Genomic DNA, 13852 nt, shown 5'->3' on the forward strand with positions numbered 1-13852 from the left:
GCAACTTAGGACAGACAGGCAACATAAACTAGGGAATCATGCAAATCAAGACCTGAACAAAATAGATTTTGCCTTTTCAAATATTTGAAAATGTCACTGTGCACTCAGACACCACAAATCCATAGTTTTATTACCAATGAGTCTATGAACAATTAGTGAAATCAATTTTTATCACCCATTACCTTTAAATATAATATATATCATATAGACTCATTCGAGAAAAGACTTGTAAATCAAATTCTACAGAAGGGTCAAAGTCTTTGTTAACAAAGAGTTGGAAACCTGACTGATTACTAGACTTGTATGCACTTAAAGCACAGGGTAGATTTATGTTGTATTTCCCAAAAGCAACTAACCAAACTATTATCCAAACTAACCAAGACGAGCAACAAAAAGAAAACAAATGGTGTGGCAAATTAAAGGTTTCTTCTTGGATGTATGAAAGAGACAGAGTGAAGGGACTGATGCAGATCTCAGCCAGTGAGTGGAACTCATTGGACATTTATGAAAACTTCTAGTTAGTGACGGATGAGTTAAATTGTGCATTCAGCCTGCAAGCAACACGATCAACATGTCACCAGATGTTTACTCAGTCTAAGCGACCAGAAAAGAACTAAATGAAGATAAGTTAAGAGTTTGACCTTCTGCTGACAGCAGTTGGCTACATTATTGTCAGTGTTTTTATTTTAGGAACAACGATCCTACACAGTAAAGTGTAAAAATCAGGGCTGTTTTGGAGGGAGATTCACACTTCACACATGTTTAAACAGAACAAAGAGACCCATGAGCCACGCTGCGGAAACACCTGGTAAAGACGAGAGATTGATCAGCTGTGTCACTGAAATCTGACCTTGTCGTGGTCAATGTCACAGTCGCCAGTGATGACGATGCGCTTCTCAATCCTCGTCTCCGATAGGCCGCCCTTTAACGTCTGGAGAGAAGGGCACAACATTGAAGTCATGCCTGTCGCAGTGGGTTAATTACGAACAAATGAGGCCCACCTGGGCGCAGGTGAGATACAGCGCAGTGACACACATTGTCAGAGCAGGTACAGTCCGTAATAAAGCAGCTGCGTGAGTGTGAGTATACCTTGGTAATGTGTGTGGTTGTCGTAGTACACAGAGATTCAGAGGTGATTGTCTGAGCAGTCATCAACACTCCGGGCTCACCGTCGCCAGTACCATCCAACTGATGGCGGGGAACGACAAGAAAAGGGTCATTAATTAGTTGCAGTTCTCAAAAAAAAAAAAAACCTTCCCCGTGTGAACTAAACTCTTAGAGGGATGAAGAAAAAAAAACACACAAAAAAAAAAAACCTGTAGAGGGAATGAACGATGGCACCATGCACTGAAAGGAAGCACTTTGGAAAATGGAACACTATTAATACGCTCTAAAACAGTTTGAGGGGTATATGATTCACACATATAATGGAACCCTGAATGGTAACACACACAGAGAGAGAGAATACAGACAAAAGCGCCCTGTGTTACTGAAGTGTGCACCTGTGCGGCTTCGTAAGTGATGGTCTTGGTTTCCGTATGAACGATGGGCACTTCTTTTGTAGCTATCTCAGTTTTCTGGGCGGCAAACGTGTCTGATATAGTCACCATTTCTGTCTTTACCACGGGAGGCTGGGGAGGGAGGAGAGAGAGATGTGAGGGGGGAGAGGAGAGAGGGTTAATATATTAAACTTGAGACAGTTGGGGAAACATATAAACATCTTTTAGAAATATCTATTAGCTTTTTGTTGTTAAGCTGAAAAGGATTTGCTCCACTATCTTCTCATTAACTGAAGTTTGCATAGCTGGAACTGTAGGTGTGTAATGACAAATGCGGCAAACGTCATGCAACACAAAAACTAAAAATGCATTGAACGCACACCATGAAATGCAGAATACGTGTATGAGCAACAGCCACAACAGCAGCGCCACTAAGGAAACGTCTTTGGCGTCGACATGCAGCTCAAGAGCACGACACAGCACAAGCATGCATAAAACATGAGCCGATGAAACAGACGACTCTCAAACGACTGGCAAACGAACCGGCAATTAAAATGGAAACAACATGCAAAGATGACATTCAGACGAGCGAGTGGCATTTCCAAAGTGGTTGGCAATGACGATTACCACATTACCATTACCATGGTGACCATGACAAACCAATTACACAGGTACAGGGGAACGTCTCTGCTAAAACACACACACATAGACGACGTGCACATGCAAATGCCCACCACAGGTGAAGAACAGCATGCAAAATGAAAACACGCATCTAAAAAGCATTTTCCCAATTAGGCCCCATTTACTTCACAACACTGAAATACAATGTAGAGTAGGAAGCAGTGACAGTAACACATCACACTATGCACAGCGGGGACTAATGTGTTCATGATGGTGTGAAAGATGATGAGATGTTGAAATATATGAATGACATTAAAATGACAGTGTACCGAATCTGGACGTCAACAAAAAAGTAGTGAAATGTACATTAAAAGCTATTTTGTTTTGTTTGTTTTACTATGAATGAAATGAACTTGGAGAGTTTTCACAGGACAAAGACGAGTGTGAGGATGTACATGGGGCTTAAATATTCACGCAAGCAGGAAGGAAACCGGCACTGTGGAAAGCAGGAAGGGGGAAAAAAAGAAGTGGGTGTTTCTACAGTTGGTAGGAAGGATCAAAGCCCAGGGAAGCTCCGAAGTTGGCCCAGTGAAGACTTTACCTCAGAGCAACAAATAACCTGTGGCCTGGGTTCGCCGTTCATTCTGGGCTCCGGCTCTTCCCCTACATGCGCCGCCAACCCAGTCACAGCCTCCTCAGACAGGGCGACACCATTAGGAGTTTCTTCAGGTGTCATCATCAGATCATCAGTACTGTCCTCGGTCTCTCTCCCTTCTTTTTCATTCTCTGCATTCTTCTTCATGTCCTCCTTCTGGGACTCCACTACCCCGCCACTGATGTCCTCTGCAGGATGAGAGGTTTCAGCTTGATGGGAAGAAACATCTGGAGCTAACATGTTCGGCTCTGCCGTTTCATCCTCATTTTCTTTGTCCTCCACTTCCTCTTCTTCTTCTTCTTCTTCTTCTTCTTCTTTCTCCTCTGGTATTTGAGTATGAGAGAGGGATACAGAGACATTTGGATGGTACTCTGCTTCTTCCTCGCTCTCACTCTCAGATGAAACGCTCTCCTGCTTTGCCGCTTTAGCGTCCTTTGGTACCGCCACTTCCTCCTGAACCGTCACTTCCTGTTCTCTTGTTTCCTGGTCTGTAGGTGCGCTGGCAGGAGAGCCAGTTGTGACCGTGACAAGTCCAGGTTTGGTTGCTTTGGAAACTTCTTGGATGACAACGGTTTCCTCTATTTCAACTTCGGCCGTCTATATACACACGCACATACACATGCACACATGTACACATAGTGCACAGACACGCACACACACACACACACAATGGAAGTGCACACGCATACACAAACGCATTGGAGACAAAAAAAACAAAAACAAAAAAAATGATCACTGAACATAAATTAAATAAAAATAAACTCAACTGAAAATAAACATAATCCAAAGGAAAAATCAGAGAAGAGATGACAACTGTGGACAACAAGACAAGTGAAAATGTGAAATACATGTAGGAAGACACAACAAATCACCAGCAACAGCCACCAGGGCTATGGAAAGACAATGAAATGAAGTGAAAGGATAAAGGACACAACTGATGAGTAGAAGGCTTGTTGGATTAAAGAGTTATGAGAGTTAAGACCACCTTTGCAGATTCTTTGGTATCAGAGATCGTACAATCAGCTGCTGCTGGTGCTGCTGCTGCTGCTGCTTCTGCATGAGGCTCACTCACCTGCGTGACAGAGAGGTTACCATGGAAATGATCAATCACACATTAGCAGGGACATCCTCAGTGTTAACAGTTAGTGATATAATAATGAGGTTTTTAAAATCACAGCGTTGCAAAAGGGGCAGATTTTGGTCAATAATTGTCCATTTTTGCTCCTGGTGAACTGTCTTTCAAGCACAATCAAGTTCATTTCCACACAGTGTCAGGTTCATTACAACAGGAGAGATGGGATAAGGAGCAGAAAGGAGAACAAAAGATAAAAAAAAAACAACATGATGTGGACTGAAGAGAATTAGTAGACAGGAGATTATACCTATACAAAAAGAAAAAAGAAACACGACTGAAGTCAGCAGTGCCTTTGAAACAGCAACAACATGTCACCGTGTAACAAATGGGGGTCAAAGTCTGCACTTGATCTAGTCGAGTTAAACGCTAGTCGATGTAAAAAAAATAAAACTACAGAGTAAACACATTAAAGGCTCTAAAAATAGAAACTGCTGCTTCAATACGTGTTGCTTTTCACTGTTATTCAATCTTGAAGACGCAAAGATTAAGCATGAAGCACATTGTCACGGTCACATTAAGTCCACTCACACAAGCAAACACATCGACAACCGTGTCATTCACAGCTGTTAGTTGTTGTAAAGCAGAATTAGCATGGCCATTATGCATCCACAGACACAAAGACAGTCATCCAGCATCCACAGCAGGCATTACAATCATCTGGAATGTCTTTAACTAGTGAAAACATCAGGCGAGCATTTTACATATTACAGGTTGTCGGTTTACTTTTAAGATGCGTGATGCATTCATGAAGCACGTTAAAGACTCCTCACATTGGTTACATGAATGAATAATAAAACTGTGTGGATAGATTCAAACGAAAGTAGACAGACTCATAAATATTAATGTGGGGCGGCAGCACCTCAGTAGGAGAGAACTCGGTCGTAGTAGACAAACATGTGGTTAGAACAGCATCTAGTGTTGGTTCAGGAAAACTGCAGAGAGCCTGAGCAGCTGAATAAAAGCCAGTGTCTACCTAGAAGTACAGAAGCTTTCGCCTATTTAAGGCTTTACGGCAAAATACTCACACACACACACAAAATTGGGAAGAACACACACAAAGAGATACAAGAAATCACTCTAAAGCACACACACACAGTGAAACACACCGATGTACAGGATAAAGCATCAACAAAACAAAGGCCATGCTTTGTATCCTAATATGATGGAATAAAAACGGCAGAAAATGCAGGGTGACAACCAGCACAATATCAGCAAATCAGCAAAAATAAACAGAGCAGAATAAAACCCTTATATGCTTGAAAGACCTGTGTGAATCTACTGTAGCTGAAAGGAATGAGCAGTTCTTAAAAATGGAAATAATCTCCCACAGAACAAGCAGAAGGCCAACAAAATCCACTACTTGACGATGACAAATCCCAATTGTGACCAAAAGAATCGGGAGAAAACACTTGCTGAAGACTAAGAGAAATAAAAGACCTGACAGAGCATTTTTTTATGAAAAACCACAGCAAACCACAGCAAAATGGCATTTAACCAGAAAAAAAAGAAGCTGTCTAATTCAGTTGCCGAGTCGTCAACATTCAGACAGACATACCACTTGTTGCTGTTGAACGCGCACTGCTGTAGCAGGGGAGGAGGTGAGACGTTTCTCCCACTGGTTGGTCTGAGGAGGAGAGGGAGGAGGCGCCTCCATAAAGGAGCGTTTTAGCTGGCTAATGCTAGCTTGGTGTTTCAGCACCTCGTCTTGGGTCTTATCATGGTCCTAATGGGGGGGAATGGAGGGGCAGAGGTGGGGTAAGGGAAATGAGGGAGGGAGGAAGAGTCAATGAGGTAAGTACGGTGGTATGGGAGTAGTGGGAATAAGAATAGTATAGGATGAGAGATGTTAGGGGAACGATGGTGGGACATTTATGGAAGATGAAGGAAAGGGAACGAGAAGAGAAAAAGGTCAGAGTGAAGAAAGGATTTGAAAGTAATAATAGGAGGATGGAAATGAGACAGGGACGGAAGGAGGGAAGGAGAGAGGGATATGGGGAGGGGAAAACTTTGGTTCAACAGGACCCACGGACATTAGTCTGTCAAACAGGAGTGAAACAAGAAAGATGCCGTGCCTCGCTGAAGCCTTGAATGAATTCTTGATTCAGACTTTTCTCTTGTATTTTTGTGTGTGTGTGTGTGTGTGTGTGTATGTAAAAACAGGCTGCAGCGAAACAGAGCTTCTTTATCATCTTTCTTCAGTGAACCAGGAACAGCTGGGCAGAATGTAAAACATGGAACTGAGAATAATGATCTTTCTCTCCATCTGTCTCTTATCAGTCTATATGTAATATTCTAATTTTGCTATAGTTTTACTATCGCTTTTTAATCAATGTTGTCAATAGTTACTACTCTCATCTCCTGCCCTGACCTAATTACTTGACTACTAATTGTCATGTCTTGAGGCGACAGTACTGTGGTTAAGAAGTTTCTGTCGAACTTTGACTCTAATCTCTTTAAGATATTATCAATTAGCAATCCATGAAAGGGAGACTATAGTAGGGCTATGAATATTTCTTTCAAAGCATCACTATTGGTTCCATGTCTCACAAAAGGACGTTTTAGTAAGTTATTAAACCACGTATCACACAGTGGTAGCAGCCAATCACCAGAGAACAAAAAGGTAACTCTTCAGATGGGTTAGAGAGGCAGGATTAGTCAGGTTAGACAAAACTGCCTGGCAATAATCAAATTTTTTTTTAAAACAAATATGGATTGGAAATACAACCAGATAAAACAAGTCACAAAACAGCATTCACCATGCGCACAGCATGCATAAAAGTCACATTCACACACTGAGCCTATTCACAAGGCCGCGATTGTGAACACTCGGGCTGGAAAATATTGCTTACTAGTAAATCTCATCTGTACTGTTGTGAACCAAGTTAGAGTCATATTTATCCTGAGATGTTCAATTAAAGAAGTTACTGTTGTGCAGTTGGCTGAATCTGCATTACTTTTCCTTTGCTTCGCCATTTGATGTCAAGTTAACATGATGCATGTTTGAAATATTCAGGTCTTGTTAATATGATAAAACTGTTGAAAGTGCTCTATTATGAGCGGCACCAACAATGTGGCGGTTGTTTGGCGCAACAGTGGGTTTACAGTGATAAAATCTGACCAGAGCAGATGGTGAACCCAGATTGAGTTAATAATTCTCACAGTGTTCGTTACCTCAAGCTTCTTCACACAAAACATTTGATTTATCATTCTTTTATACATGACATTTCCAGCCTGTGTCTTCAACAGAGCTGCCATTTGAATTCAGACCATTGCAACCATGTCATATTTTCACTTTTCCATACTAAACATCTTTAAAATAACTGGAGATGAGTTCATAAACAAACATTCACACACACACAAACATGCATGCACACAGAGCTTGAGAGTGCCAGAGGGCAGCAGTCTTGTACAAAACAGTCACAGAGGAAGTTGAAGTTCTGATGGCGTCGAAAGTACACAGAAAACATGTAGTTCTTATTTTCAGCCATCAGACGACGCCAGTACCAACCTCCAACATTAAATTACTGTGCCTCACATAAATATTGTCCACATGCACTCTCAATGGACTCTGGAAGGCAGACATACAGCAAAAAATGTGAAATTAATTTTTTAAAAGTGCTCAGTTTAAACTATAAAATGACACAAAATAAGAAAAAAAAAAAAACATAAATAAATTAAATGAATGTGGTAACACAGCCAACATCAGAGTATCAGAGTGATGAAGGCTGGAGCTACAAATGACAAACATTTTGGAACCATTAGAAAATGATTCCTGATGGTGCTCAGCATTGGCTTAGGTAATGAGTGCCAGAACCATTTCATTCAAAGCATTCAAAATCACCACCAAACCCATAATGTGCTTCTATTGTGATCATCAGTATGACTAAAAAGAGAAACCACAGAAATGAACAAAAGGAAAACTGAAAATACAAAACCATGAACTGCAGCAAAGCAACTGAAAGTGAAGATTTTAGGGGAAAGTGCCCGTGCAGGATAAGTTTTTATACTCAGGCCCAATCTGCAATCCTCATATGAATGAATAGGCAGGGTCAGACACAGGCAAACAGTCACTAATTGCCATTCGAATACTATTTAATTAAAGTAGATATTCCAGATTGGGTCTTTCGTACGGACTCCCTGTCCTCACATTGGGGCAACTTCACCCTGAAAGAGTGAAACAAACCAACCGACACAGCAAATGACCCACAGACCAAACGCACAATCATATAACCAGTTACAATGTGTCAACCTGAGCGACGGCAGCCTCACTGGCTCCAAGTGACTGCTGATGGGTTCAAGTCAGGGAGAGAGTAAAGACAGGTTAGGTTTACCGTCTGTGTGCTCCACCACCACACCATAAAACCACTCACAATCATCTTTACACTACTTAAGTATATTCCGTTACACCCATTTGGATTTTTGATTTGAAAAAGCATGCTAGGGAAAGACGGGCCCGGACAAACCTGGGCGGACGTGGCTTCAACGTCACCAGGGCTTACGTCCACCATCTTAACCTTCAATGCCGTAGCCATGGCGATGGCAGTCATGACAAAATGAGGTGGTGGTGGGGGTGGGGCCAAAGAAAGAAAAAAAACATGACATGGATGTGGATGATGGGAACAGCGACAGCATGTTCTTCCCCCAACAAGCATGGTGTCGGGGAGGAGTGGTCATGTGACCTTTGCATCGAACACACCCGTAAAATATGACAGTGGTCAACAGGGAGACAGATGTTACTGTTACAGGTGTTACTGACTGCTTTTGTGCAATAATACTTTACTTTATGTATTGAGGGTACAATGCCATGATTGCTATAGCTCCTGTCCGGCAGGTTCTAAACACTCCAAAGCAACATTTTAATCAAAGACTAAACTGGGTTTATCTTCTGAACACTGAGCGATATAAAGCTTTCCATCAGAGATCCGATTTCACGTTTAAATGCAGCCAGTAATTCATGTGTTCGTTCCTACTTCTCTTTTGATTACTAGAGTATTTATTAAGAAAACATTTACTTAAAATAAAAGGCAGACTGGACTTAGGGGAGAGTCCTGAACCTCGGGGATTAGAGTTAGTTCAACATTGTTTACTTTCATCAGACATTCATCAGTAATAATAAAATCCGATATGCTTGTCAGGGTAACAGGTTTTTTATCTGCATCTACAGTTACGACATCTAATCTACTAAACTAATCCTTTCTCTGAACTACAAAGGCAAAACGCGGCAACTGACATTTTAGTCGAAAGTGCAAATTACCAGTTAATACCATTATGTTACATCAACTGACGCGTGTGACATTAATCTCTTACCAATGATTAAGATATGAAAGGCTCCCAAAATATGCTCTTATATAACATCACTGTTATTGTTTTTTTGCCTAAATAACTTAAATATTCTTTCACAGCCTCTGTGTGGTATTTACATCTGGTCATATAACTTTCTCCTATTATTATAATAATATCAACAGTATACTTATTGTTTCTCTATTTCAACAATGATTATCTTCTGCTAATTCTCTGGGTTTAAATACTTTGAATAATCTCTCTCATTCTAGTCTTTGTTTCTCAATATTAACAATACAATGGGGTTGACAGGGTGCAGGTGATTGCAGACATTAAGTTTACACACAGAGGGGGTCAAAGAAGAGGAGTGGAAGAGGGTTCGTAGGGTGGGAAATGTGGTCATATGTGTGTTTATGCAGCAGGATCGCACATCTCTTGTGTCCAGCTACCACTCGTGTGTGCATGGTGTCTGACGCGAGGAGGCGTGTGTGTGAGCGGAGAAGCCAGCTGGCTGAAACCAGAGCCCAGCTGATCCTCGGGCTGATCACTTGGGCTTTCGGTGTTAAACACCGGCAAAACGGCCTTCCGCTGACTGGACACCACGTTCTCTAGGTAGCACAGGGTCAGACCGAGGGGCGTGGCTAAAATCAAGGCCAGGACCAAAGACTGGCTCGCTGTCAGCATTACAACCAAAAGGAAGACGACTAACAGGCAAGGGAGAAACAGAGGGGACGGGTTTAGGAGGTAGCGATGCATCGACGCGGTCAGGTTAGAGCGAGAGAAGAAATTCAGCAGAGAAAATAAGTAGGAGGAAGAGGGCAGAGAAGAGAGGGAGGAAAAGGAAGAGACAGTTAGAGGACAGGTCAAAGACGACACCGAGGGCAAACGTAGCTGTGTCGGGTGAAAAGGACAAGCTGGGACCAAACTAGTGAACCTGGTGGGGAGATGATGAATGAAAAACTGATTCATCTTTATTGCCAAACTGGTTAGATTTGGACACAATCTGGATGTCGTAATTTGAGAAGGAATAACAGTAAGAAACTTAAGTTTCTCGGCTGACTTGAAGATGAGCTTGAACCCATTTAAGGTCAAAGAGCTCAGTTTGTTTATTATTCCTGAAAAGGGCCTTGCAAGCTGACATATCTTTCCATTCTTCCCCGTGGAGAGAAAACACAGAATGAATGAGAAATATTTAACCACTCCTCTCAGAGTGCACCAGCTCCACCAGCTTGATGGCGCTCTGGTTTCAGGCAAACCGCTCTCCTCGGCTCCCCAAACCTCTGCTGTGAAGGTCTGGGAGCTTGTTAATGTGTTAGAAGCTTGAAGGTTTTGTGCAAGGTGTTCGAGATCGGTCAAGTTCTCTTCCGAGACGACAGATGTGTATGAGGGAGGGGCCCACGGTGAGTGTGAGGTGGCTGTGTCGTCGACAAGGTCATCGTCTTCAGAGATGTCTGACAGGCCGCGGTCAAGCTCAGAGACAGAGTCGTGGGAGGGGGGGATGGAGGAGAGGGAGGATGATGAGGAGAAGGAGAGTGGAAACATGAAGATTGACTGGTGAAGGAAGACAAACGCAGAAAAGGAGTAGAAGTACAATACAGTAAAACCAGAGTGAGGCAGATACAAAGGGGTGGGACACATATTCACACAGTGTGGGAGCAAGCAGCAGGGATGATTAAAACATGTGGGGGGAAAGAAAAACAGGATGTACAATGAAAAAAAAAGTAATTGCATTTTTTTTTATCAAAAATGATGTCATGCATGCAAGAGAGGAGTGAAAACAACGCACAATGTGTGAAGGAAAAAAGAGAGAAGGGAAAAGACATAACATTAGTCAGTGCACAGCACACCACAATAGGTGGTAAAGTGAGCATAAGCAGAATACAGTTGTATGCAAAAACGGTGTCAACGGGGAGTCGCCATTTAAAACAAGGGTTAAGATAGAGACCAGGATCCACAGTGCTGGGGTGTGAGCAAGGGAGGGGAGGAGGGAAAAAGGCAAAGTGGGAGGGGCAAAACAAGTGGCATGCGTAGCGTACAGTAGTGATCCATATTATACTCTAGTGCAAGGATTTAACAGAATGGACACTGTCTTGCTAGCGGACAGAGATGCTGTGAGTTGAGACGGCAGAACCTCGTAGCCTCGGTTTTACTTAAAAACGCTTCAAAACACTGTCAGTTTAGTCCTTGTTTATATACATATATGCACTTATTGAGGAGATAAAAGGTCAAAGTTGACTGCCTTCTGTTCTTTGTAGAATTCCACCTTGTAGAAAAAAAAAGTTAAACACCTAAAAACCATGTGAAAAAAAACAAATGGCACAAGTGCAAGATACCTAGTGTCTGTAATTTCAGACCAGCAGGCACCACATAAATTCAATTGAGCCCTCCTGATACTGTGAGAGCAGTTATAATTCTTTCAGGAGAAAACAGTTTCAAACTTTTTATTTAAGTTCTAATTCCAATTATTATTTACTTGCAGCCTATAATTTGAGTGTCATGTTCATAAATCATTGACTTGGTGCAATAATAACAAAACCTGCTTCACCATTTCACCATTACCACCTAGAATCAAGCAACAACTTGCTATGGTTTCCCACACACGTACAGTATACGCAGGTTTGCAGTGCAAATGGACCTGCTTCTAGACTCAACTCTCAGTATAGAGGTTATAGTTCCATATACATACATACATACACATATATATGTATACATATATATATATATATATATATATACATATATATATATATATACATATATATATATATATATATATATATATATATATATATATACACACACACATATATATATATATATATATATATATATATATATATATATATATATATATATATATATATATATATATATATATACACACATATATATGTATACATATATATGTATATTATAATAACAGGGCACCAAACATACGACATAAATAATGTTCCTCCCTCTGACACAGCAGTTGTTCCTGTGGGACAATGTGGGCTCCAAAACAATATAACAATGACTAGCTAGACATATTTGCTTCCATTCATGTTCTCTTAAAACACAGAACGTACACACACACACACACACTCATTCACACACTCACACACCTTAGAGTCATCCAGGCGGTGTTCACGTCCGTTCTCAGCCGAGTCCCTGCCGGCCTCAGTTATGCTGATCATTGGTGCTAAAAGAAAAGGAAACAAAAAAAGTTTAAAAAAAAAAAAATCAAACTCAACTTCTCAGAGAATATACTGGCTCTTGCAAATATAACCTTTAACCTTTAATTATGCCTTATCTTAACCATAACCATTTAATGCTTAACTTAATGCCTTAAACTTGATCCTGAAAAATTAGTCTTATTAGGACCAGGTTTAGGCTTCCATGAAGATGACTGGTCCTGACAGGGTCAATGTTTATGCCAGAAAAGGTCATAAAGAGGTAAAAAAAAACATTGTGAGGAATTTATACATCAACAACTATTGCCAGAATACATGAATTAACCCAATCGTATTGCTTTCTTTTAACATGTCCAGCAGGGGACACTGTAGGACAGTGGAATAAACCATTAGATCATAGAGAAGTAAAAAGTACACAGCTGCATGAACATAAACATGGGATCATTTAGCAAAATCTGGGAAAACCACAGCAAAGTGTGTCCTCTGTCTTCCAAAGACAATGACACTGTGAAAATGGCTCATTTAAAAAGACTGATTTCATGTTGTTGTGAATTCTACAAGATCGCAGCGCTGTAGAGGACTGTTGTGATCTTACATGCTAAGAAAACGTAACACAATTGTTTACAGTATCATTTTAAAGCCATTGTAGTTTTTTTATTTGTTCAGGCCAAAATATAAGAACTGTATGATCCATGCTTTAGGTTTCCATTGTTTCCCATTATGACACGTTATTGCCGCGTACGCTCGGCTGCATCAACATATTCTACTTCTTTCATAAAAGAGGACTTTCTCTAACAAACGCATTCTCTTTCTTTTCAATTCTTTCTCGTTCTCGGTTTTCTCTGTGTGACAGGAAACACATGCTGCAGCTATTTCCTGTATCTGGTCTGAGCAATGTACACACAGACGTGCACACACACACACACACACACACACAGACAGACAGACACACAAGTAATCCTTCCATCCATGACCCTAGTTCCACTTGGTCATCATTCCTTCCATTCCTCTTTCCATCTGTCTATTCATTCATTAAGAATTCTTCAGAGTGAAGCTAGAATGGCATGTTTCGGTGTCACTCTGTAAAGTGTCGTCGTGCATGTGCGTCACCTCCATCCAGACTGCGGCTGATGCGCTTTGATGAGGTGCGTTCAAAGCTGGGCGCTGGTCGGTCTATGAGGGAGCTGGCCGTGCGGGTCTGGGCCTGGGTTCGACCGCTGTAGCGGAACTTGGAGCCCAGAGTCAGGAACCGGGGCTTGGTTGGAGGCTCTGGTGTATTTAACCTACAACAAAGAAAGAAACAATGAAACTGAGACAATTCCGGTAGCGTAGCAAAACAGTTTTTTTACTTAAATAAAATGAAATAGTTTTAGTTGTGGATCCAGGTGGAAGAAAGACTAAATGTTTCCAGAGAACCTACCCTTCAACAGGATATTAAAGCTTACTCCCTTGTTCCTTCTCTCTTTCAAACATGTAAACAGACTCACGG

At 41.3% G+C, this 13852-nt stretch overlaps 1 protein-coding gene across 18 annotated transcripts in view; it reads right to left on the reverse strand.

Annotated features, from left to right (window-relative positions):
* Window positions 1-13852, reverse strand: part of epb41l2 (erythrocyte membrane protein band 4.1 like 2) — a 45319-nt gene that overhangs the window by 3967 nt on the left and 27500 nt on the right. For 4 of the 18 annotated variants that reach the window (XM_044048754.1, XM_044048742.1, XM_044048744.1 and 1 more), the window contains exons 13-22: window positions 13474-13646; window positions 12295-12371; window positions 8374-8424; window positions 7419-7478; window positions 5466-5633; window positions 3761-3847; window positions 2722-3372; window positions 1503-1631; window positions 1090-1188; window positions 851-931 (exon numbers count right to left, since the gene is read on the reverse strand). In XM_044048754.1, the coding sequence (XP_043904689.1) occupies window positions 851-931; window positions 1090-1188; window positions 1503-1631; window positions 2722-3372; window positions 3761-3847; window positions 5466-5633; window positions 7419-7478; window positions 8374-8424; window positions 12295-12371; window positions 13474-13646 (1576 nt within the window). Of the gene's footprint in view, window positions 1-850; window positions 932-1089; window positions 1189-1502; window positions 1632-2721; window positions 3373-3760; window positions 3848-5465; window positions 5634-7418; window positions 7479-8159; window positions 8196-8373; window positions 8425-9451; window positions 10742-12294; window positions 12372-13473; window positions 13647-13852 lie in introns of those variants that run through there. The other 14 variants (XM_044048747.1, XM_044048746.1, XM_044048745.1 and 11 more) reach the window with 14 other exon arrangements.

The sequence above is a fragment of the Solea senegalensis genome, linkage group LG17 (genome assembly GCF_019176455.1).
Source record: "Solea senegalensis isolate Sse05_10M linkage group LG17, IFAPA_SoseM_1, whole genome shotgun sequence".
Taxonomy (NCBI): Eukaryota; Metazoa; Chordata; class Actinopteri; order Pleuronectiformes; family Soleidae; genus Solea; species Solea senegalensis.